The following is a 24,075-nucleotide window of genomic DNA, read 5'->3' on the forward strand; positions in this document are numbered from 1 at the left end:
TCATCTGCAAATAGTGAAAGTTTTACTTCTTCCTTACCAATTTGGATGCCTTTTATTCCTTTTTCTTGTCTGACTGCAGTGGCTAGGACTTCTAGTACCATGTTGAATAAAAGTGGTGTGAGTGGACATCGTTGTCTTGTTACTGACCTTAGGGGAAAAGCTCTCAGTTTTTTCCCCATTGAGGATGATATTAGCTGTGGGTTTTTCATACATGGCCTTTATTACGTTGAGGTATGTTGAGGGCTTTTATTATGAATGGATATTGTACTTAGTCAAATGCTTTTTCTGCATCTACTGAAATGATCATATGGTTTTAATCTTTCTCTTATTGATGTGATATATTATGTTGATTGATTTGTGAATATTGGACCACCTTTGCATCCTGGGAATAAATCACACTTGATTGTGGTGAATGATTTTTTAATGTATTCTTGGATTTGGTTTGCTAGTATTTTGTTGAGGATTTTTGTATCTATGTTCATCAGAGATATTGGCCTATAGTTCTCTTGATAATCATCTTTTTTAAACCTAATTTCACTACAAATGGCAGGTTATGCTTTACAGACAAAAACAGAAACCCCAAAAAGCTGTCTAGATGGCAAACGAAAGAGTTACTCCTATGTTCTATGGTTTCTGGTCGAAATTAGTTCTTGGGAATTTTAAATGCATGATATTAAAAAACCTAAAATCAATTGCATTTATAAGTCATAAAGTACAGCCAGGATTACACTTTTAAAATTAAAAGAGTAGGAAAACAAAAAGAAAAGATGAAAAGTCTCCTGAAATCAAGAAAAGCAAAACAAAGTTCTGTCATTCCTTTCCATTCTTAACAAGAATGTGACCAGGTCTACAGTATCTAAAGAGTAAGTAACAGTAAGCACCACAGAAGTGACGCTTGGCATCTGCTTTGGGACAGGGTGGCAAAGGTCATGGCGGCCCGTGCTACTACTGACCACAACTGTACACAAGTTATATTTTAAGGGCACCATGAGCCATGGCAGTGACTGGATCCGATGCACTGAGACCCTGCATGGAGAACCAACCAGAAGTGAGCTGCAAGGGGCACAAGTGTTTTCTCAGAAGCATTTGCAAACCCTGATAAAACCAGAGGATGTTCACTGGGAGTGGGGGATGCACACATCCGCTCTCCAGCTGCTCCCACCTGGGACTCTTGCAGAGGCTGGGAGCAGCTGGGAGCTGAGCCAAGATTTTGGGCCCCCAGAGAGCCTGCAGGGACACAGACAGCAGCAGTATTCTGGCGCTCCCAGCACTGCAGAGACACAGAGACCCAGGGCCCTCAAAAACAGAGCCAGCTTCATCTTCAAAATATCAGAAAACAGAAGCTAGCAAGCTATGTAAAGAATAACTCATTATGCCCACGTTGGATTTATTTCAGAAATGAAAGGTTAGTTTAATATTTGAAAATTAACTATATTAACAGAATAAAAAGAATATCATATAATCATCTTGATAGAAAAAGCACTGACAAAATTCAACAACTATTCGTTATTTTTTTAAAAAGGAAAATTCTTAGGGGATCCTGGGTGGAAAAACGCTTCTAAGGGAAAAAGCAAGATGTGGACCAACAGCAAGAAATACGAGAGAGAAAAATGTTCTTACTGTGAATATATTTTAATATGCTTCTAAAACTCAATTATTAACTGAAAAATATGACCAACTCTGCTTCTTGCTTAAATACAGGGGAATGGCAATGTTATCTCTATTATATTTTCAAAATAACACATACCAAAGAGTTTCCCTTTTTGTTGTTGTTTCTGTTCTACAATGGGCTAAGCCCCCATCAACTTTCTATAACCAAGTCCCTCTTAACAAAGTGTTATGCTTTAGGCGTGAAAAGTTCACTCACTTACCACGGTCATCGAGGAGAATATTCTCAGGCTTTAAGTCTCTACAAAGGAAGAGACAACAACAAAAAGCTCAATTATTCAGAAGGCGACACTGATTCATCAGCACCCAGCAGAAATAACCACAGCTGTCTCTACTATGAGCAGCGCCAAGAATGGGGGATAACAAAACCGTCCTTTGTGGGTCAAGTCATGAGTCCTTCATGCCGTCGCTGGGAAGGACGAGGACGCCACAAAGGATTCATCTCAACCAACACCGTGCGTGTGACGGCAGTGTGCTCTGCCCAGGTCCGCAGATCTGAGACAGTTCAGTGATGGAAGGTACAGCCCCCTAGTAAGGAATTAGTCCTTAATGAACTTGGCTCAATTTCTCTTATCATTCATATACTTCTTAAAATGTCAACACCTGAAAATTTCCCATACCAGAAGAACTCAGCTTTGGGGATCAGACAGGCATGGATTCAAATCCTAGCTCTGCTGCTCTGCTGCTGTGTGACCTGAACTGCTCTAGGCCTCAGTTTCCTCCCTTGTAACGTGGCTTGATCCACATGTACCCACTTCCGCAGCGAGGCAGGGTTGGGGGAGCCCAGGCCTTGCAGCAGGAAGCATGTAATCAACAGCCATGACTGGAGGAGGGATACCACAGACTTCAAATAAATACAGATCACTAAAGGCTAAACTATCTTAAATGTAATATTCCAAACTGCTTGTTTCTTCCTTTTGAAAGAAAATATTTACTTTTCAGAGGATTTATATTTAACTCTGGTTTCAAAAGTGGCCCTATCATAACACCCCATCTCCCCTGAGCATCACCCCTCCGTCTGTGGCCAGATTAATAGAACCTCCACGCGAGAGCAACAGCAGATGGAAGGCGGCTGGACTCGGGAAAGCTCTGCGAAGAGGCAGAACCAGGAGCTAGCTGAAGTGAGCCTTCCCAGGACCCCACAGTTAGTGTAAAACCTGCTCAGGCCAAAACCCACACCCCCAGGAAAAGACGATAAGTGAGCCTGTTAGCAGCTCAGGAAGATGTGAATGCACCCTGAGTGGCTGCAGAGGAACCTTCCTGTGGTGACAGCCATGCCACAGCAGTCACGGTCCCCTTGGGGCGAGGGGCGGGTGGCTTCTGCTTTTGCATTTTCCAGCCATGTGCATATGCTCTTGCACTATCAGGGTGGGATGATGAGCATTTTTGGTTTTCCCTTTATTCTTTTCTGCATTAAAAAAATCCTTATGTTATTAAAAACAAAGGAGCCCTCCCTTGCCTCGGAACCTCCACAGCCTCCTCGTTTATGTGGGCTTACGCTCAACATCAACACAACACCTGCCCCCCAAACTACTTTAAATTTCTCCCGGGACACCCTAACCCTCACTGCTCCAAGTGTGGGCCAGCACCGCTGCAGAGCTGCTCAGAAAGCAGGCTGTGGGCCAGCGTGAGAGGCCCTGCCCCAAACCGGCCCTCCAGCCGTCCACTCAGCTGCCACCACGCACTGCGGCTCAGCTGGCTCTGAAAGGAAGTGTGTTGTAACAGCGGTGGCAGGAGTAATGTCAGTAACTCACCCAATGCCCACACAGAACAGTGGATTTATTGGTAAGAGTATACAATAAAGCTGTCACTGCAAAGAAATGTCTTGAGAAGATTCTGGATCACAAATCAAAACAAAGCAAAACCAATTTAATGATTAAGGTAAGTATCAAAATTCAACTCTCAATCTGAGAACTGGCCTTGTAACCTAAAGAATCTACACAAAAGGAAAACGTAAAACAAAATCAAACCCAAGTGAGAGAAAAATAACTGAAGACCTTATTACCCACTAAATATCTGAACTTGGTATCAGTTAAAAATTACAACCTCCACATTCTTAAACATAAAAGAATTACAATATTAGGCCTGACCCTCTAGTCTGCAAACCTGAGATTTTGACTCTGACAGTGACACGGAGGATACTTGATGGGAGGGAAGGGACAGATCTGACCTCAGTTACATAATTTTCAAATTGTCTTTTCTCTGTATTCACTGTATATAAATGTAAACAGCATTCATCAACCTGGTTTTTAATTACTGATTTTTCTAGTCTGCTTCAGAAGACTCAGGAGGGTGCACTGATTCAAGCTTTTGTATGTCTATTCAAATTTCCCTCTCGTGAAGTACCAACAGAAGCAGCAGGATTCTAGTTGGGAAAAAAAAACAAACAAACATGAGCCTATTGTCTTTATTCACAGGTGACATGATTCTTTTTTTTTTTTTTAAAGATTTTATTTATTTATTTGACAGCCAGTGAGAGAGGGAACACAGGCAGGGGGAGTGGGAGAGGAAGAAGCAGGCTCCTAGCAGAGAAGCCTGATGTGGGGCTCGATCCCAGAACGCCGGGATCACGCCCTGAGCCGAAGGCAGACACTTAACGACTGCGCCACCCAGGGACCCCAGGTGACATGATTCTATATGCAGAAAATTTTAAGGAATTCACAACAAAACTTCTAAAGCTAATAAAGGAGTTGAGAGAGGACACAAAATCAATGTACAGAAATCAGATGTATTTCTACACACTAGCAAGGAATAGTCCAAAAATGAAATTAAGAAAACAACTGTAGGGGCGCCTGGGTGGCTCAGTTGGTTAAGCACCTGACTCTTGATTTCGGCTCAGGTCACAATCTCAGGGTTGTGGGATCAAGCCCCACATCAGGTTCCACACTGAGTGTAAAGCCTGCTTAAGATTCTCTCCTTTTCGGGGCGCCTGGGTGGCACAGCGGTTAAGCGTCTGCCTTCGGCTCAGGGCTTAATCCCGGCGTCATGGGATCGAGCCCCACATCAGGCTCCTCCGCTATTAGCCTGCTTCTTCCTCTCCCACTCCCCCTGCTTGTGTTCCCTCTCTCACTGGCTGTCTCTATCTCTGTCGAATAAATAAATAAAATCTTAAAAAAAAAAAAAAGATTCTCTCCTTCTCCCTCTGTCCCAACCCACTCATGCTCTCTTTCTAAAAAACAACAACAACAACAACAAAAACGAAACAACTGAATTTGAAATGGCATCAAAAACAATAAATCTGGAAATAAACTTAACAGCAAAAAAAAAAAAGTACAAGATGTATATCCTGAAAAGTATGAAATATTCCTAAGAGAAATTTAAAAATATCTAAATAATTGGAAAGATATCCTGTGTTCATAGGTCAGAAGATTTAGTATTGTTCAGATGTCCATTATCTCCAAATTGAACTATGGATTCAATGTAATCCTTAGCAGCAATTTTTGTCCCAGAAACTGACAAGCTGATCCTAACATTTATATGGAAATACAAAGGACCCAGAATAGCCAAAATAATCTCAAAAAAGAATGAAGTTAGAAGCCTCATACTTCCCAATTTCAGAACTTACCACAAAGTCACAGTAATCACGACAGTATGGTACTGCCAGAAGGACAGACGTACAGACCAATGGAATAGAATCAAGGGTCCAGAAACAACCCCACCCTCTCAGGGTCAGTTTTAGACAAGAGTGCCAAGGCAGTTCAATGAGGAAATGACAGAATTTTCAACACATGGTGCTGGGATGGGGACTCCTCACCCACCCACACTGTACTAAAAACTTAACATGGGTCATAAGTTTAAAAGTAAAACTTAAAACCATAAAATCTTTAGAGAAAACATGGAACAAAATCCTCACGTTGCTGGTTAGACAATGATTTCTTAGAGAAACAACAAAAGTGTAATCAACAACAAAAAAACCCTGATAAGTTGGACTTCACTAAAATTAAAAACTTTTGCAATTCAAAAGACACCATTAAGAACATGAAAAGACAAGCCACGGACTGGAAGAAAGTATTTGCAAATTTTACATCTGGTAAAGGACATGTATCCAGAATATATAAAGAATGTTTGCCACGGGGCGCCTGGGTAGCGCAGTCGTTAAAGCGTCTGCCTTCGGCTCAGGGCGTGATCCCGGCGTTCCGGGATCGAGTCCCACATCAGGCTCCTCCGCTGGGAGCCTGCTTCTTCCTCTCCCACTCCCCCTGCTGTGTTCCCTCTCTCGCTGGCTGTCTCTCTGTCACATAAATAAATAAAAATCTTAAAAAAAAAAAAAAAGAATGTTTGCCACTTAATAGTGATAAGGCTAATAATCCAATTGAAAGTGGGCACAATATTTGCATACACATTTAACCAAAGAACATGTGAGGATGGTCAATAAGCACATGAACAGATGCTCAATGTCATCAGTCTTCAGGGAAACACAAATCAAAACTACCAAGAGAAAAAACAAAACAAAACAAAAAACACAAAAGCCCACCATGAGATGTCACTTCACAGCCAGTGAGGTGGGTTAGCATTAAACAGGGAGGTACTAACAAGTGTTGGAGACGATGTGAGGGGATGGAGCCCTGGAATGAATGTAAAATGGTACAGCCGCTTTGGAAGAGAGCTTGAAACTGTCTTTAAAAGGTAAACGTAAATTTTCCATGCTCTTGAGAAATTCCACTTGTTGGTATCTACCCAAGAGAACTGAAAACATATGTCCAAACAAAACTTCATACACAAATGTTCATAGCAGCATTATCGATAACAGCCAAATAGTGGAACCAATCAGAAACACCCGTCAACTGGCAAAAGGACAACGGAATATTATTCCATCATAAAAAAGACCCAGGTACTGATAAACGCTAAAACATGGACGAACCTCGAAAACATTATGCTGGTGGACAGAGGCCAGATGCAAAAGGCCACATGATGATTCTATTTGTATGTAATATGCAGAAAGGTCGATCTACAGAGACAGAGAAATGATGCCCCGTTCTGCAGTGTGAGCTCTTCTTTAAAGGTGAGCATGCCCAAGACGAGATGGCCATGGTTAGGAGGGAGCACGGAGGCTGACCCTTCTGGAATCTGACAGGCGAGCGCACTGAGAAACAGCCAACACAGGCATCTCCAGCCCCTCACCCATTTATCTGTTTTGGATGTTATTGTATTGTTTCTGTAATTGCTAGAAAATGCAGTGAAATTGAAAACTTTTTTTTCTTTAAAATTGTGAAAGGATTCCCCCACACCAGCTCATTAATACATCTACCACCTCACATTTTTTTGGGTGAGAACATTGAAGTCTTAGTCCCTTAGCAAATTTCAATTATACGATATAGTGTTATCAACTCTATTTTCATGTTTTACATTATATCCTCAGGCTATTCATCTTATAGCTGAAAGTTTGTGCCATTTTGCCAATCTTTCTACTCCCCGCCCCCCAGCCCTTAGTGACCACTTTTCTACTCTGTTTCCACAAGCTTGACATTTTTTTTTAAGACTCCACATATCAGTGCTATCATGCAGTACTTGTCTGTGTCTGGCTTATCTTACTTAACATGGTGCTCTCAAGGTCCGTTGTGTTGTCACAAATAGCAGGATTTCCTTCATTCTCATGGCCAAATAATAATTCCATGTGGATGTGTATACCACATTTTCTTCATCCAGCCACCCACCGATGGACACCTAGGTTGTTTCTGTCTGTTGGCTATTCTGAATAACACTGCAGTGAACATGGAAATGCAGACATCTCTTTGACACACTATGGATATGTCCTTTAGAATACGCCGGAAGTGGGACTGCTAGATTACATGGCAGTTTTATTATTACTTTTTTGAGGAACCTCCTTACTGTTTTCCATAGTGGTAAAATCGAAAACATTTTTAAAAGCTAATTCTTTAAAATTTTCATAGCCTTTTGCCATATTCACCTGCATACAGACTATACATTATTATGTAAAATAATTCTTCTGATTTAAAAGACACCTCACTACCCAAACAATGGAAAGCAGAACACACCGTCCCCAGAGCAGCTGAAGAACAGGGAGAAAGTTGTTCTCCATATCCAGCTGCTGGTAGGCCAGGACTTCCCTGAGGCTTCAGGCCAGTCTTGGGAAAAGCTTTTATGTGAAAAGAAAGTGTAGCTGGCCCTTGAACAACATAGGTTTGAACGGCTTGGGTCCCCTTACCCGTGGTTTTTCTTACAGTCCCAGTGCTGTGATGTATGTTCTCTTCCTTATGATTTTCTTACTAACATTTCCTTTTTGCTAGCTTGCTTTACTGTAAGAGTATAATACAGAATCCATATAACATACAAAATATGTGTTAATCAACTGTGTATGTCATCATAAGGCTTCCAGTCAACAGGAGACTATTAGTAGGTAAGTTTTGGGGGGGTCAAAGTTACATGTGGATTTTCGACTGGGTCGATGTCCCAACCTCCATGCTGTTCAAGGATCAACCACACTGCCCAGAGACTCAAGTGCTATTTAATAAGGATCTGGTCATTCCTGCATGTTAATATTCAGATGGTGCTAGGGCACTCATGGGGCCTGTCCCCAGCTAAAAGCATTTTGGTTCATCTGATTTTACAGAAGCTATGTTCCTCAGTTAATTTTTGAAGGACATTTAAAACCCCAAAGGCAACAGGCCCCTTCAGATTTCTGCATGGTGAACAGGCAATATGTCACAAAAAGACATTGGGAGGGAGAGTACTCAGCTGGACTGGAGATGCGTGCCCACACAGATGTCTTTATGTACTGTTTTGTTTGAAACAAATGATTGACTATTAGATAAAGATATGGTTGCACACTGAAAACCATGATCTATCTCTCCAGACTCTCTCTATATGTACACTTATTTCTTTCACTTGCTTTTTCTCATCGAACAATTCAGACAAAGCCACGTTACAAGTAGACATATCTAAAGGTATGACACAAACTACTACACCCCAAAACCACACACCCAGGCCACTCACACAGTCAACACCGCCTCCCTGCCTGTCCCTGTCCCCCCACTCCCGTAAGCGCTGTGCTTGCTCCACACTGAGCCTGGCACTCCTTCTGTGGTTTGTTGTGATGCTGTTTCAGGCATTTTATCCGAACAAACAGCAGAGGATGACAGACAAAGAGAGATGAAATGCTCCGGGATAATCATATCTGGAATAAAAGGGCCTCTAGGATGCTATGGCATTTTAGTAACTTTTTAACCTTTTCTCCAAATAAGTAACAGATGCAAAGGGCACAGCCTAGGGCCTGAGGGGCAAGAGAAAGCCAACAGGTTTGCTTCTTCCTTCCTCCTGTCTCCACGGCCACTCTGGTTTACGTGCACTCCTCTGCCCACTTTCTCCAGAACGCAAACACGGCGCACGTCTCCGCCGGAAGAACGGTCCCTTCACCCTCTGCTCCGATCCTAGCCATCTATCCGAGATCCCACGTGAGTCCTGGCTCCTCCTGAAAGCCTTCCCTGATCAGGCCTGGGCCAGTTTAAAGCGCTTATGCTGGAAAGAATTCTGGGAGCCCATGAGGTCTAGCTGCTCCCCCCGAGCTGCCAAATCTGTGCTGGTGCTTCCACGAGAGGCCCACGCGTGAAGGCCTGGCACGCTCGTGGCAGCTCCCACAGAGAGTGAGCGGGGACCCAGGCTCTTCTTCTGACTGCGAACATGCTGTACCCTAAGGATGGCTCAAAGCCCGGCCTGAGTGCCTCCACCTCTCTGACCTTAGACTGCTGAAATAGTAAAGCATTTTTATTTGTACCCTCCCTCTGCAAAAAGAAAGGTCATCTTTCTGGCACCTGGTCTGATAAGGGTTGTCAAGAGGCAACCTCTGACAACAAGAAAGAATTTCAAAGAATGAATGCGGTGCTTGACAGGTCTCTAGGGGAGGGGATGCACCATCAGACTGAAAGCCATCGGTCGTTCATTCAACAGCGCAACCTCCTAATGGTGGCTGTTGTGGACACGTGCTAAGTTCCCGCTAAGTGCTGGCCAGCCCATGCCTTTTCCCTGCTCTGTCTGAGGGCAAGTGGGGGCCTGAGGTGAAAGGTTGGGGGGAGAAGAAAATCTTCTAACTGATCTAGTAATAGAGGCACACCTTAGAGGATATAGGGGATTGGTTGCAGACTGCCAGAATTAAGTGACTATCACAATATAATGAATCAAATGAATTTTTTGGTTTTGCAGCGCATATTAAAGTTATGTTTACCCTACACTGTAGTCTATTAAGTGTGCAATAACATGATGTCTCACAAAACAATGAATGCCTTTTTTTAAAGAGTTTATTTGAGACAGAGAGAGAGAAAAGGGGCAGGGGGAGGGGCAGAGGGAGCCCAATCTGGGGCTCGATCCCAGGACTCTCGGTTCATGACCTGAGCCGAAGGCAGACGCTTCACCGACTGAGCCACCCAGGCGCCCCCAAGACAATGAATGCCTTAATTAAAAAATGCTTTATTGCTAACCATCATCAGAGCTTTCAGCAAGCTGTAATCCTTTTGCTGGTGGAGGGTCTTACCTCGATGGTGACGGCTGCTGACTGATCACAGGGGGGCTGCTGAAGGTTGGGGTGTCTGTGGCAGTTTCTTCAAACAAGAGAATAAATTTGCTGCACTGATCGACTCTTCCTTTCCCAAATGATTTCTCTGTAGCATGTGATGTTGCCTGATAGCATTTTACCCACAGTAGAACTTCTCTCAAAATTGGAGTCGGTTCTCTCAAACCCCGCCACCTTATCAACTACGGTTATGCAATATTCTAAATCCTTGTCGTATTTCAACAATCTTCATCACAGCATCGTCACCAGTAGACTCCATCTCAAGAAACCACCTTCTTTGCTCCTCCACAGAAGCACCTCCTCATCCGTTCAAGTGTTATCCTGAGATGGCAGCAGCTCGCTCACCTCTCCAGGCTCCACTTCCAGTTCTCTGGCTGTTTCCGCCACATCTGCAGTGACTTCCTCCGCTGAGCCTTGAACCCCTCAACGTCCTCCATGAGGGCTGGAACCCACTTCTTCCAAACTCCTGTTAGTCTTGATATTGAACCATGGGAACATTTTCTTAATGGCGTCTGGAATGGTGAATCCTTCCCAAAAGATTCTCGACTTACCCAGCTCGAGCAGAGGAATCACCATCTACGGCATCTGCAGCCTTGTGAAGTGTGTCTCTTAAATAATAAGACTTCAAAGTCAAAATCACTCCTTGCTCCGTGGGCTGCAGAATGGACGCTGTGTCGGCAGGCATGAAAACAACACTGATCTCGCCATACGTCATCAGAGCTCTTGGCTGACCAGGTACAAAGTCAACCAGCGGTAATCTTTCCAAAGGAATCTTTTTCTTCTGAGCAGCAGGTCTCAAGAGTGGGCTGCAGATCTCTGGTAAACTGTGCTGTAAACAGAGATGCTGTCGTCCAGGCTGTGTGGTCCGTTTGTAGAGCACGGGCAGAGGAGAGGTAGCGTAATTCTTAAGGGCCTGAGAATTTTCAGAATAGTAAATGAGCACTGGCTTCAACTTAAAGTCACCGGCTGCATTAGCCCCTAACAGGGGAGTCAGCCTGTCCCTTGAGCCTCTGAAGCCAGGCGCTGACGTCTCCTGTCTAGCTAGGACAGTCCTAGATGGCATCTTCTCCCCAGATACGGCTGCTGCGTCTACACGGAGCATCTGCTGTTTGGGAGCCGCCTTCACGAGCGATCCCAGCTGGATCTTCTGCAGCACCTGCTACAGCTTCTCCATCAGCACGTGCTGCCACACCCGGCACCTCTGTGTCTCCTTAAACCTCACGAACTCACCTCTGCTAGCTGCAGGCTTTTCTTCTGCAGCTTCCTCACCTCCCTCAGCCTTCGTGGATTGAAGAGAGTCGGGGCCTTGCTCTGGATTAGGCTTTGGCTTTAAGGGAACACTGGGGCTGGTTTGGTCTCCTATCCAGACCACCACCATTTTCTCCCTATCAGCAATCAGGCCGTTTTGCTTTCTTATCACTCATGCGTTCGCAGGAGTACGAGTAGCGCTCTTAACTTTCTTCGAGAACTTTTCCTTGGTGTTTGTGACGTGGCCTTTTGGCGCAAGAGGCCTACCTTTTGACCCATCTCGGCTTTAGACATGCCTTCCTCACTAAGCTTTATCATTTCTAGCGTTTGATTTCAAGTGAGATATGTGTGACTCTTCCTTTCACTTGAGCACTTAGAGGCCATTGCATGGTTATTAATTGGCCTAATCTCCATATTGTTGCATCTCAGGGGACAGGGAGGCCCAAGAGGAGGAGAAAGAGGGAAACAGCCGGTCGGTGGAGCAGTCAGAAACACACAGCACGCACTGGTTACGCTTGCCATCTTTTATGAGTGCAGTTCGTCGCTCCCCCAAACAAGTACAAAAGTAACATCAGAGATCAGAGATCACCCTAACAAGTAAAATAATGAAAGGTATAAAACACTGCAAGAATCACCGACATGTGACGCAGACACGAAGTGAGCCAGTGTGGCTGGAAAAGTAGTACCCATAGCACTTGCTCAGTGCAGGGCTGTCACCAAGCTTCCATTTGTAGAAAAGGCAGTACTCGTGAAGCACACTGAAGCGAAGAGCCATAAAGCACGGCAGGCCTGCGTGTCTTCCACACTGGAGGCCAGCAGCGGGGGCTCAACGGTTCTGAATTGTAATAAACTCTACGGTCCTTCGGAGTGAAAGAGGAATCACAGCTCCTACAGGCTTGTTCCTTGCTTCGGGACCACCAGTCTCTCCCTGCGAGTGTGGTGACAAGGCATTCTCCACTCAGACCTCGGCCTGTGTCTGTAGGAATGGCTCCCAAGGCAGCAGTCCACCCCTTGCTCAACACCTCAGGGGTGCTGCACCAGCCCCGTGGCCAGGCCTGATATCTGGCCCTCGAGAGAGAATAATGTGGCCTGGGAAATGTGAGACAAAGCCAAGAGTTCATCAGAACAAAGGCCTTCTGAGAAGCTTGCGGCTGGTGTGACCAGCCCTTCAGTGGGACAGCACAGGTGCTCTGAAGATGCCCCAGGGGAGCATGCACCCCCATTATCAGGGGTGAGGAGCTTAGGGATGAGCTGCAATTTCCCAGAATGAAGGCAGAGGGGCTGCAGTGAAGAAAGGCCTCTGACAAGCGGACAGCATGTGCAAAGGTATGAAGACGTGAGGACGCTTGAGAAGTTCTGGGAGCTGCAAATATGTGTCCATCACGAAGGCAGAGAGTCCCCATTCAGGGTGCAGCGGGGCACCAGGCTGGAGAAGTCAGTGGGGAGCGGCATCACACAGGGTCAGGAGAGCCAGGCCCACGGGGCTCCAAGCTAGGGACGCTATGACAGGCTCAGATCCACGTTACAGGAAGGCCTGCCATTGGTCTCACAGAGCAGGACCCGGAGCAAGACCAGCAACAGCGAGACCATTCAAGTGTCTGCCTGCCAGGTAACCTAAGGAAGACACGAACTAAGCCGGTGACCCTAAAGACTGACTAGGGAAATTCAGGGGTGATTTGGTGACCAACTGGATGAGGAAGATGGGGGATACACAGACCCCTTGGAAATATAGGAGAAAGGGCAAAGTGAGAAACGCCTGTAGGGAATGGTCCGCACACGGAGGTGGATGTCTGCACAGAGGCAAAGGGACAGAGCTGTACGGGGAGTGGTCGAGAAGTGTGTCAGAGCCCAGGAGCTCCACACCCAAAGGGTGGCTGGAGGGACCGCTTTCCCTAAAACTAAATATTTGGTCATACTAATTTAATTCTACCTATTAAATTAAATTAAATTTTTTTTTTTTTAAAGATTTTTTATTTATTAATTTGACAGAGATAGAGACAGCCAGCGAGAGAGGGAACACAAGCAGGGGGAGTGGGAGAGGAAGAAGCAGGCTCATAGCAGAAGAGCCTGATGTGGGGCTCGATCCCAGATCGCCGGGATCACGCCCTGAGCCGAAGGCAGACGCTTAACCGCTATGCCACCCAGGCGCCCCTAAATTAAATTTTCTTTACTGAATTCTAAGATGCAAAATACTAAAATAAATATTATTACTTTGAGACATTCAGTCGTGACACTATTTTGTTGGAACGGAGTCCACAGTCCTAAATAGAACTATTTTGGAAATGGGCTCTTCTCATGCTTACATGAGTAACACTGCCTATATTTGATCAACTTAACAAATAAAACCAACCTACTAGAGATCGAAGAGAACTAAAAAGGAAACCAAGGTCCACCACTGATCAACCATATTCCCAACAGTGTGAGTGACCAGACCCTACAAATGGCCACCAAAGGGCTCCACCGCAGCCCTCCTGCCCAGGCTCCTGGGTGGCCAGAGGGAGCCCGGCGGGAGCCTCAGGCTCAGGATGAACAGGCTCCCAGGCCCCAGGAGTTCGTGCTGTTCTTACCTGTACACAATTCTTTCCCTCTGTAAATCCTCCAAGCCACAGGACAGCTCGGCAGCATAGAAAATAGCTCTCTGCTCATCAAAGCCAGGGTTGCCCATGTTGTGGATGTGAAATTTCAAGTCCCCTCCATTCATAATGGTTAGCACCAAGCACAAGGAATCTTTGGTTTCATAAGTGTAGGACAAACTAACCTAAAGACAACAGCATCATAAAAAACAAAGCACAAAACCTGCTCATTCATTGGTGATTTACTCTATTTGCTAACATTATTCAAATATTCTGTGGAGATTTATCATTAGGATGCCCCAACACTGTATGCTTCAGGGAAGTGCATACCATGCATCTGGTGCTGCTTGGACGTTTACCTGTCAAAGATCTTATGGCAGTTCTGTACCAAGAGGAGAGAACTTTCTATGGCTAAGTGGGTAGGTGTATTTCTTCACAAAGACACTTGGGATGATCAGATTCATCGAAGCTATGCTCTAATCGTTGAGCACTTATGTTCCATGCTTCTGGAACACCCACATTCAGCATACAAGATAAATTACAGTTAATACACCCTCCCACAGTGCAAGAGGGGTCTTGCTGCTGCACATTCTTCCAACATTTTATGTTGTCAGTCAATGCTGCTGAAGGTATAGTTGTCTCTTATTGTGGTCTTAGTATGCATTTCTCTGTATATACAAATACAGGAATCACTTCTCATACTTTTATATATTTATCCATTTGGAACTACTTGTGTGAAGTACCTGTCCAAGTTTTTTGCCCACTTTTCTATTGGTTTGTAGGTCAATTTACACACACACACACACACACACACACACACACACACCCTGCTGGGATTTTGACTGCGACTGCATTTAATTCATTTAATGTATATATCAATTTGGGAAAACCAACATCTTCATACATGGAGACTTCTAATCCATAAATATGGTACCCTTCCATTTATTTGGTCTTCTTTAATTTCTTGTAATAGCATTTTAGATCTCAGCGTAGAAGTCTTGCACATTTTCATTAAATTTTTGCCTAGATTATGATGTTTCTTGATTCTGTTGTAAATGGTATCAATTAAAAGTTTTTATTTTCTAAGTATTTGTGGCTGGTATTGTATCTAATAACTTGGCTAGATACACAATAAATTATATAGGAAGTGTTGGACTGTCCACATGCATAATCACATTGTGGGCCAGCCAGGGTGGGCTGGGGGAAGGAGGAGGGAATGAGTGTTACACAGGTACAGGTCAGGACCACTGATCAACTGTAAGCAGAGAGGAAAAAATACAATCAAGGATGAAGGAAAACTCACAGAGGAAATAAAAAACTACCTCCAGACAAATAAAATGGAAATTAACTTTCCAAAAACCTATGGGACACAGCAAAAGCAGCTCTAAGAGAGACAGTCATAACAACACAGGCCTACCCCAAGAAACAAGAAAAATGCCAAATAAATAATCTCATTCTATATCTAAAGGAACAAGAAAAAGAACAAAGTCCAAAGCTAGTAGAAGGAGGAAATAATAAAGATCAAAGTGGAAATAAATGAAAGAGATTAAAAAACAATAGAAAAGATCAATTAAACTAAAACCTGGTTCTGTGACAAAATAAATAAAATCAATAAACTTCTAGTTTATATATATCTAGTTTATATATATCTAAATACATAATTTTTTTAAAAATCAGAAATGAAAGAGAAGTTGCAAGTGACACCACAGAAATACAAAGAATCATAAGAGATCAGTATGAATAATTACACACCAACATATTGGATAACCTAGAAGAAATGGAAAAGTTCCTAGAAACCCAACCTCCCAAGACCAAATCACACAAAAATGGAAAATATGAACAGACGAATTATAAGTAATGAAATTGAAGCAGTAATTTTAAAACTCCTAAGAAACAAATCCCAAGACCACATGGCTTCACAGGTGAATTCTACCAAACATTTAAAGAAGGGTTAGTACCTATCCTTTCAAACTATTCCAAAAAAATTGAAAGAGGAAGGAAGGCTTTCAAATTCATTTTACAAGGCCAGAATCACCCTGATACTGAAACCAGATAAAGGCATTACAAAAAAAGAAAATTACAGGCCAATAACCCTGATGAACGGAGATGTAAAAATCCTCAACAAAATATTACCAAATCCAATTCAACAATATCTTAAAAGGATCATAAACCACAATCAAGTGGGATTTATTCCAGGGATGCAAGGATGGTTTAACATCCACAAACACATCAAGATGATACACTATATTAACAAAATGAAAAGTAAAAATCGTATGATCATCTCAGATACAGAAAAAAACATATGACAAAATTCAGTATCTATTTATGATAAAAGCTTTCAATAAAGTGGGTATAGAAATAATGTACCTTAACATAATAAAGGTCACATATGACAAACCCACAGCTAACATTATCCTGAATGGGGAAAAGCTGAAAGCTTTTCCTCTAAGATCAGGAACAAGACAGAGATGTCCTCTCTAGCCATTTTTATTCAACATAGTATTGAAAGTCATAGCCATAGCAATTAGGCAAGAAAAAGAAATAAAAGGCATCTAAATTGGAAAGGAAAAAGCAAAACTATTTGCAGATGACATGATGCTATATATAGAAAACTCTAAAGACTCCACCAAAGAGATTTGAGAACTAATTAATGATTCAGTAAAGTCACAGGGTACAAAATTAACATATAGAAACAGGTTATGTTTCTATACACTAATAACAAGCTATCAGAAATAGAAATTAAGAAAACAAGCCCAGGGGCACCAAGGTAGCTCAGTTGGTTAAGCATCCAACTCTTGATTTTGGCTCAAGTAATGATCTCATGGGTCGTGGGATCGAACCCCACATCAGGCTCTGCACTCAGTGGGGAGTCTACTTGAGATTCTCTCCCTCTGCCCCTCCCCCCACTCACATGTGCACACTCTCTCTCTCAAATAAATGTATCTTAAAAAAAAGAAAACAATCCAATTTACAATTGTATTAAAGTAATAGAATACTTAGGAATAAATATAACCAAGGAGGTGAAAGACTTATACTCTGAAAACTCTAAGAGACTGATGAAAGAAATTGAAGACAACACAAACAAATGGAAAGATATACCATCTTCACAGATTGGAAGAATTAATATTGTTAAAATGTCCATATTACCCAAAGCAATCTACAGATTCAGTGTAATCCCTATCAAAATACCATTTTTGCCATTTGCAAAATGTGGGTAGACTTAGTGGGTATTATGCCAAGTGAAATAAGTCAGTCAGAGATAGACAAATGCCATATGGTTTCACTCATATACGGAATCTTAAAAACAAAACAAACTAACAAACAAAACAGAAACAGACTCAAGACAGGGAGAACAAATTGTTGATTACCATAGTAGGGAGGGGTTGGTGGACAGAACATAAGTGGAAGGGATTAAGAGGTACAAACTTTGGGGTGCCTGGTTGACTCATTCGCAAGAGCATGCAACCCAATCTCAGGGTCGTGAGTTCAAGCCCCACATTGGGTATAGAGATTATTTAAATAAGTAAACAAACTTTAAAAGACAGAAGTACAAACTTCTAGTTATAAAGCAAATGTCAAGGAGATGTAATGTATAGCATAGGGAATATAGTTGATAATACTGGAGTGACAATGTGGTGATAGATGGTAACTAGACTTATCACAGGGATCATTTCATAATGCATAAAATTATGGAATCACTATGATGTACACTTGAAACTAACAGGATATTGTCATGTCAGTTATACTTCAATTAGAAATAAAAAAGAATGAAGGAAAATATTTCTAGGTTCCTTGGGAGAAGCCAAGAATACAGAAACAAAAATATTTCATTTAAATAGAACAAACCATAGGTATTATTTATATCCCTTTAATAAAGCTAGATTATGGATCTCTGTGTTTCAAAGTAGTTACACAAATATATTTTAAACAAGTCCACGATGAGCCAGTTTCATTAAATATTTCCGTGGAATGCACGAGGAGAGACCTGTCATACTCAGAGGTAAATGTAGAGGGTGGCTGTGCAAGGCCACTATTTGCAGTTTGTCCCCTAGCACAAAGCAGCAAACCTCAGTCCTGAGACAGAAGTGACTTGGAGGAAGTAAGCCTAACACCACAAATTCTTTCTTAAGTTACCTTTCCCTCTCCTCCTTCACGCAGACCCTCCTGTTACCACAGAGGCTGTAGGAGATACGAAGCGGGGGGACAGAAGCTAGGTTTGGGGATGAACGCCACAGCGCCTCATGCACAGCACAGGGCCTGGGAGGGTCAGGGTTCACCCCAGCCCCACTCGTCCAACCCTTGCCTGACTCAGTGAAGGTGGGATTTGAGGCTTCATACGTTTGGGGAAGGCTAGCCAAGGGCCAGCGGTACATTGGCCAGGTGTCAGACTGCGGCCTCACAGAGAGGACTCAAGGCAGTGCCTTCGAGCCCAGGAGGCAGTGGCCCCATGGCCCAGGATGAGCACTGGCTGCCTGGGAGAGGGGAGGACTGCCAGGTGTGAGGAGGAGCCCGCAGACCAGGCCCCGGGGTGGGGGGGTGGGGAGTGGGCGGCGAGATCACCTCTGCTTTGTATATGTGTTCAGTAAGAAGTGGATAGGGAAGAAGGGGCTGCCAGCAGGACCGTGCTATCCCCGGCCCCTGGCCCCGCTGCCAGCCGGGGCAGCACAGCTCACACCCCCAGCAGTGGCGGCAGTGCAGGTGGGCCCAGCAGCAGGTGTGCCTAGGAAAGCATTCCTCACGGCACCATCCACAGTGAGGACTAAACCCAGATACTCACTACAAATCTGCTATTCACTTTTTCTAGGATTCTCTTTTCGTTGAGAGCCATGGCTTCACCTTTCCTCCTCTTTATTCTTTTTTTCTCTAGCTTCTTACACGCATACATCTTTCCTGTAGCTCGCACTTGACAGGCACAAACCTAGTTTAAAAAAGGGAAAAAAGGTTTCTACACACCTGCCACCTCTTAGGCCACCAGGACCACCACTACCACCAGCGACCAAACCCCGTTTCCTCTATGATCAGCCCCACTGGTGAAGAGCAGCGAGGGGCTGGTGGATGGAGTCGGGGGGTGCACTCTGCCAGGTGCCCACAGGTGATCACAGCACATTGGATCAGCCAGGGTCTCCCTGGGTCTTTCAGTCCTTGCGAAAGAGCCACAGTGTTTGAAACTAAACTGAGTCCTCTTTCTTTTAAAAGTTTAAGAATATAAGAAAAGGTATTGCATAGAATTCATAAACTCCCATGCATTTATTCTACTTAGTTGTTAAAATACTATTTATACATTACTTACCTTCCCACTAGGAAAAAATTTCCAAAATTACAGAAGTGGAGATGGGGTTATAATGAGTTCCCAGGTACCCGTGCACAGCTTCTGGGCTATCAACACAGGGCTACCTTGTTGCCTCTGACTCCCGTCCACTGCACACATACACACGCACATGCACACACACGCACACACACCTACTGCACACCACAGCATGCACGCACCCCACACACGTAACACATGCACATACCACACATACACAGACACGGTTACCTTATAGGCAAACATAAGACAGGATATCATTTTAATCCATCAATAACATGATTTTGATGATAAAATATAAAGTTCATTGTGGAAAATACTGAAACTATTAGTAAGGACAATGACAAAACTCACTGAAATTCCAAGATAACTGTGTAGGCTTCTGAATCCTCCTGAAATTTGGGTGGGGAACCTGACCTTATATTATAGAATAGATAATATTTTATAATTTCCTGTTTTCATCTTACAGTGTGACTGTTTTCTCATCATTAAATGTTCTCCCAATGTCTGACTACTCCAGAATTTATTTAATCATTTAACCATTAAGTCTCAGCACATAAATCTTGGCATATCTCTTTATGACTTAAGACAAATTCTTTTAAGTAGAATTGCCAAGTCGAAGAACGAGAAGGGAGCAGAGGTAAGGGTGCCAGATGCTGCACTCTCAGCTGGACACGAATACTCATGTGCTGCTCAGCCACCCGGGAAGCAGGGATCGTCTCCCTGTCGTGATGAGGATGAGATGGTGAAGCCGAGGTCACAGAGCGGGAAGCAAGGCCAGCCGCTGCCCACGAGCTCTCCACGGCACCGCGCTGCCTCTACAACCGCGCACGTGGAAATGCCGCCAGCTCTCTTTGCTCGGCGCTGCCTCGGGACCCCACAGATCTATTCTGGAGGGCTTGAAGCCTAAGTGCAAGCACTGTGGGCGACAAAAGAAGACCAAAATCTGTCTTTGCAAACCCAGTGGAAGAGGTGTTGGCATTCGGAAAAAGTAAATCCACCACTGGAATTTGGACTTAAAAGGCACTGAGGCCGTCCGCATTAGGGTCACGGGGCTCCCCTGACGGATGCACAATGGAAATGGACTGTTGGGTCCCCCACAGACAGATGTAACAAATAGCACATCCAGAACAGGTTTGAGAAAAACCAGAACAGTTTGTCCATCTGTACAGTCTTCTGTGCGGAAACACAAGTAAATGTGCTTAAAAAAGTCTATAAATATAAATATGCCAAGTCTTTCACAAGTTAAAATTTGCTAACGTTACTACTGAGTCCATTTCGGAAACCGACAGGGGGCTATAACTGTAACTACATTCTTTGTAAACACAAGAGCTTGAAACATCCTCTGTTCTTAGACAGAATCTGAGTTTTACACTTGGACATCATGAAAGGCAGAGTAGCACGAATTAAAGCGAGTGAAGAACTTTCCTGCTTGAAAAGGTATTCAAACAGAGGGTGGATTTCTCACAGAAATCTCTATGCTGGAAGGGTTCCAACAGCATTTGGCTGGATCCCTGGACGCACCCTAACAGGTCAGCAGAACGGTGTTCTGAGGTGATGGCGAGCGGGCCGCGGTCGCAGCACACCCAAGCACAGATACAGGGGAGGCCTCACTTGTGGGACAAGGTTCTTAGGTCAGCTTCCTAATTCACATTAAGGGAACTCCGGTGGCTTTGGTTAGGCTTTCCATGGGAATTTGGGAGCACGGGTGATTTCAATCACATGTGGGCAGTGTAACTTGCTTCTGACTCCCCACGCACTTCGGTTCCCGTGGCTGTCCCGGCTCTGGGGAGTTACAAATGCTAAAACTGAACATGACTGCTCCAGATAATTAATGAGGCAATTAACACCTCTTTAAATGACGTAACCGGAACTGCATGTGGTTCTTTGTCCACCCCACACAATAGTCTCTATCTAGGAGAGCCATCATATTGAAAGACCATCTCTCATGAATTTGTGGGCAGTTTCCTTAGGATTTTCCCAAATTTACACATTTTCTAGTATCTTTTGATATAGGTGTGGGAGTACATACATGTCCACACAGAATTGAGATAAATAAGCACATTTAATAATATACTCTGTACTACACGAGCTTTTAGGCTAGTCTCAAATTATAGAAATAAGAGTAACAGAAATTCGACAATATGGAAACAATCATCTTTTCCATCAGGACAAACTGAGCTTGAATGTCAAATAACTGAATGCGGGAAACAACTTCTTTAAGAAACTTAAAGTGAAAGAAAAAAATCATGAAGATAGTGAATTTTTTCTTTCCAGATCTCCAAATCTTTTAAAAGCAGGTAGCAAAGTACCTTTTGTTTGAAGTTCAATCTTAATTCTTGTGGTTGGCAAACTCATTCCCAAATACACAGGAAGGGAGTAAAGGTATTGGTAAAGCTGACACATCATGTCTCTCAAGTACCTTGCTGTCTTACTTTTCTAGAAGTATTGCTTATAGCTAGTCACGTATTACTTACCTCACCAAATCCGCCTTTTCCTAGAACTCTGTAATGTCTAAATGTGTTCTTTGTTACTGGTTGCCTAATTAATAAAAAAAAAAAAGCTTCAGATGTCACATCATATTGTTTTTTTTTTAAAGATTTTCTTTATTTATTTGACAGAGATAGAGACAGCCAGCAAGAGAGGGAACACAAGCAGGGGGAGTGGGAGAGCAAGAAGCAGGCTCCCAGAGGAGGAGCCCGATGTGGGACTCGATCCCGGAACGCTGGGGTCACACCCTGAGCCGAAGGCAGACACTTAACCGCTGTGCCACCCAGGCGCCCCCACATTGTTATTTTAAAGCAGAAAAGCCTGCCTAGCTCTTGTCCTGCCCTTATTTAAAATGACACTGCACTCACTGTTCAAAGGGAGTGTCTGGGGCAAGGGTGTGCGTGCTCAGGGACCGTGGCTCCCTCTGCTGGGACACCCTCCATTACACTAAGAGACGTAAGCGCATGTTAACATTGAAGATTTATTGAAAACACTGAAGATAGATCTAGAACGGTCCAATTATCCTTACTAATTGAAGGCAGGTCAGCAACTAGTCCACATCATGCCATGTGTACGTATTGGGCCTGTCGGAAAGCTGCGGAGGAAAAGCACCTATCTACAGTGCACCACCCTGTAGAAAAAGAACCTCAAAGGAGGTGTTTATACTCAACGTCTCAAAAGAAACATGCATGAAGTAGAACTGGAAATCTGAGCAATCAATAACCATCGTAACGACCACACTAAGTGGCAACTGACACTTACTGAGCATGTACTTTGTACAGCAAGCTGCACACAATCCTCAGGCGCCCAGCAGCCCAGTAGGTGGATTCTAGAATCACCTCTATTCTCACGAACAGGGACCTGATGCTCACGAAGGCCAAGTCCCTTGACTATGTCTGCGTTTCTAGTACCACAAGACGGAACCAGTGCACATCGGATTATATTTCTGTGAATCTAGGATATGTTTTATTTTCTAATAAATTTTCTAATAAAAGGGCTGACTGCCCTTTTAAAAGGAGAGAACAGAGTCAACTAAATCAGAAGAAATTACATAGCACATATTAATAATTTCTGTACAATACCATATCCAGCCTGATTTCCAATATTATTTTAACAGATGGAAAAGTATACATCAATCAGTACACATTCCAAGAAGTTATTACTTGTTTTTGTTGAATTTTAAATTAGAAAATACCTTTCCAGCCATTTCCACTGTAGAAATCGAGAAAAACATGGGCTTTCTTGGTATTCTTCAAATGGTTCTCCACTTAAATAGTTATGGACAATTCTAGAAAAAGATTTTCCGTAATTATATACATTTGTTGCACTACATATGAAAACCACCGTGTTTCTGGGCACTCATCAACACTGGGCATGGGAAGTCAATCATTTTACACAATATATTAAATTTTGCAATTATAGAATTTCACACTCGTTTCTAATGTTATCAGTAAAAATATGAAAGCAGGAATTCAAAAGAAATGAAATTGTTTACCTTCCCACAGTCAAAATGTCTTTTTATGTATAAATAAGTATTCAATGGGTGTAGGTGAGTGTATGTGTATGCGTGAGTGGGTGTGTGTGTGTGTGTGTGTGCACGCACCCAAGCATGTGTGTTTCAGTAGGGATTGTAAACATCTGGTATGTAAGATTAGAATGAGTATCTAGATTATAATAGTCATATTGTAGAAAGTGTTAATATGTGACACCACTTTTTTTTTTTAACATTGAAACTAAGGCACCCAATGAACTATTTTATGCTATATATTTCCAGAAGAAATTTTATGCAATTAGCCATGCTTCTAAAGTTTTATTTAGAATTTTATAAAATGTATACAATTTTATTGTATTACAGAAGTAATAAAATTCTTATTTGTAGGTAGATAAGGGACAGAATGTAGTCTATTATTTAAAACAGCTCATTAGTCAATAAGGATCTAACAAGAAGATTGCAAGCACTGTACTGGACGCTGGAGGGAAAATGTCCAACGAGTACTACTTTGAAGAATCTGCCAGCTTGGCCAGGGAGATGGGTAAGTTCGTGCACTGTTAGAGAAGAGTGTGCCATGCCTGGCATGCCCAGAGCACCTCCCCTGGGAGAGGATATATTAGGGACACTTTGGTGAAGGTGGGGTCTGAGTTGAAGTAGAAGTCACCCAGACGAAGGAAGAAGGAAAGGGTTTCCCAAGCATGGACAAAAACCCAAATGGGAAAAGATCATAGTTTTCATGGGGAATTGCTAGTAGACCAGTAACTCAAGAGGCTTT

At 43.2% G+C, this 24,075-nt stretch overlaps 1 protein-coding gene across 12 annotated transcripts in view; it reads right to left on the bottom strand.

Moving 5' to 3' along the window:
* The window catches only part of GRK4 (G protein-coupled receptor kinase 4), a 91,474-nt gene that overhangs the window by 17,274 nt on the left and 50,125 nt on the right, over positions 1-24,075 (bottom strand). For 5 of the 12 annotated variants that reach the window (XM_040625154.1, XM_040625151.1, XM_040625152.1 and 2 more), the window contains 5 exons: positions 23,004-23,096; positions 21,796-21,859; positions 18,791-18,931; positions 14,008-14,198; positions 1,872-1,909 (listed from right to left, as the gene is read on the bottom strand). In XM_040625154.1, coding sequence (XP_040481088.1) covers positions 1,872-1,909; positions 14,008-14,198; positions 18,791-18,931; positions 21,796-21,859; positions 23,004-23,096 — 527 coding nt within the window. The remainder of the gene's footprint in view (positions 1-1,871; positions 1,910-14,007; positions 14,199-18,790; positions 18,932-21,795; positions 21,860-23,003; positions 23,097-24,075) is intronic. The other 7 variants (XM_040625160.1, XM_040625161.1, XM_040625158.1 and 4 more) reach the window with 3 other exon arrangements.

The sequence above is a fragment of the Ursus maritimus genome, unplaced genomic scaffold, assembly GCF_017311325.1.
Source record: "Ursus maritimus isolate PB19 unplaced genomic scaffold, ASM1731132v1 scaffold_8, whole genome shotgun sequence".
NCBI classification, from domain to species: Eukaryota; Metazoa; Chordata; class Mammalia; order Carnivora; family Ursidae; genus Ursus; species Ursus maritimus.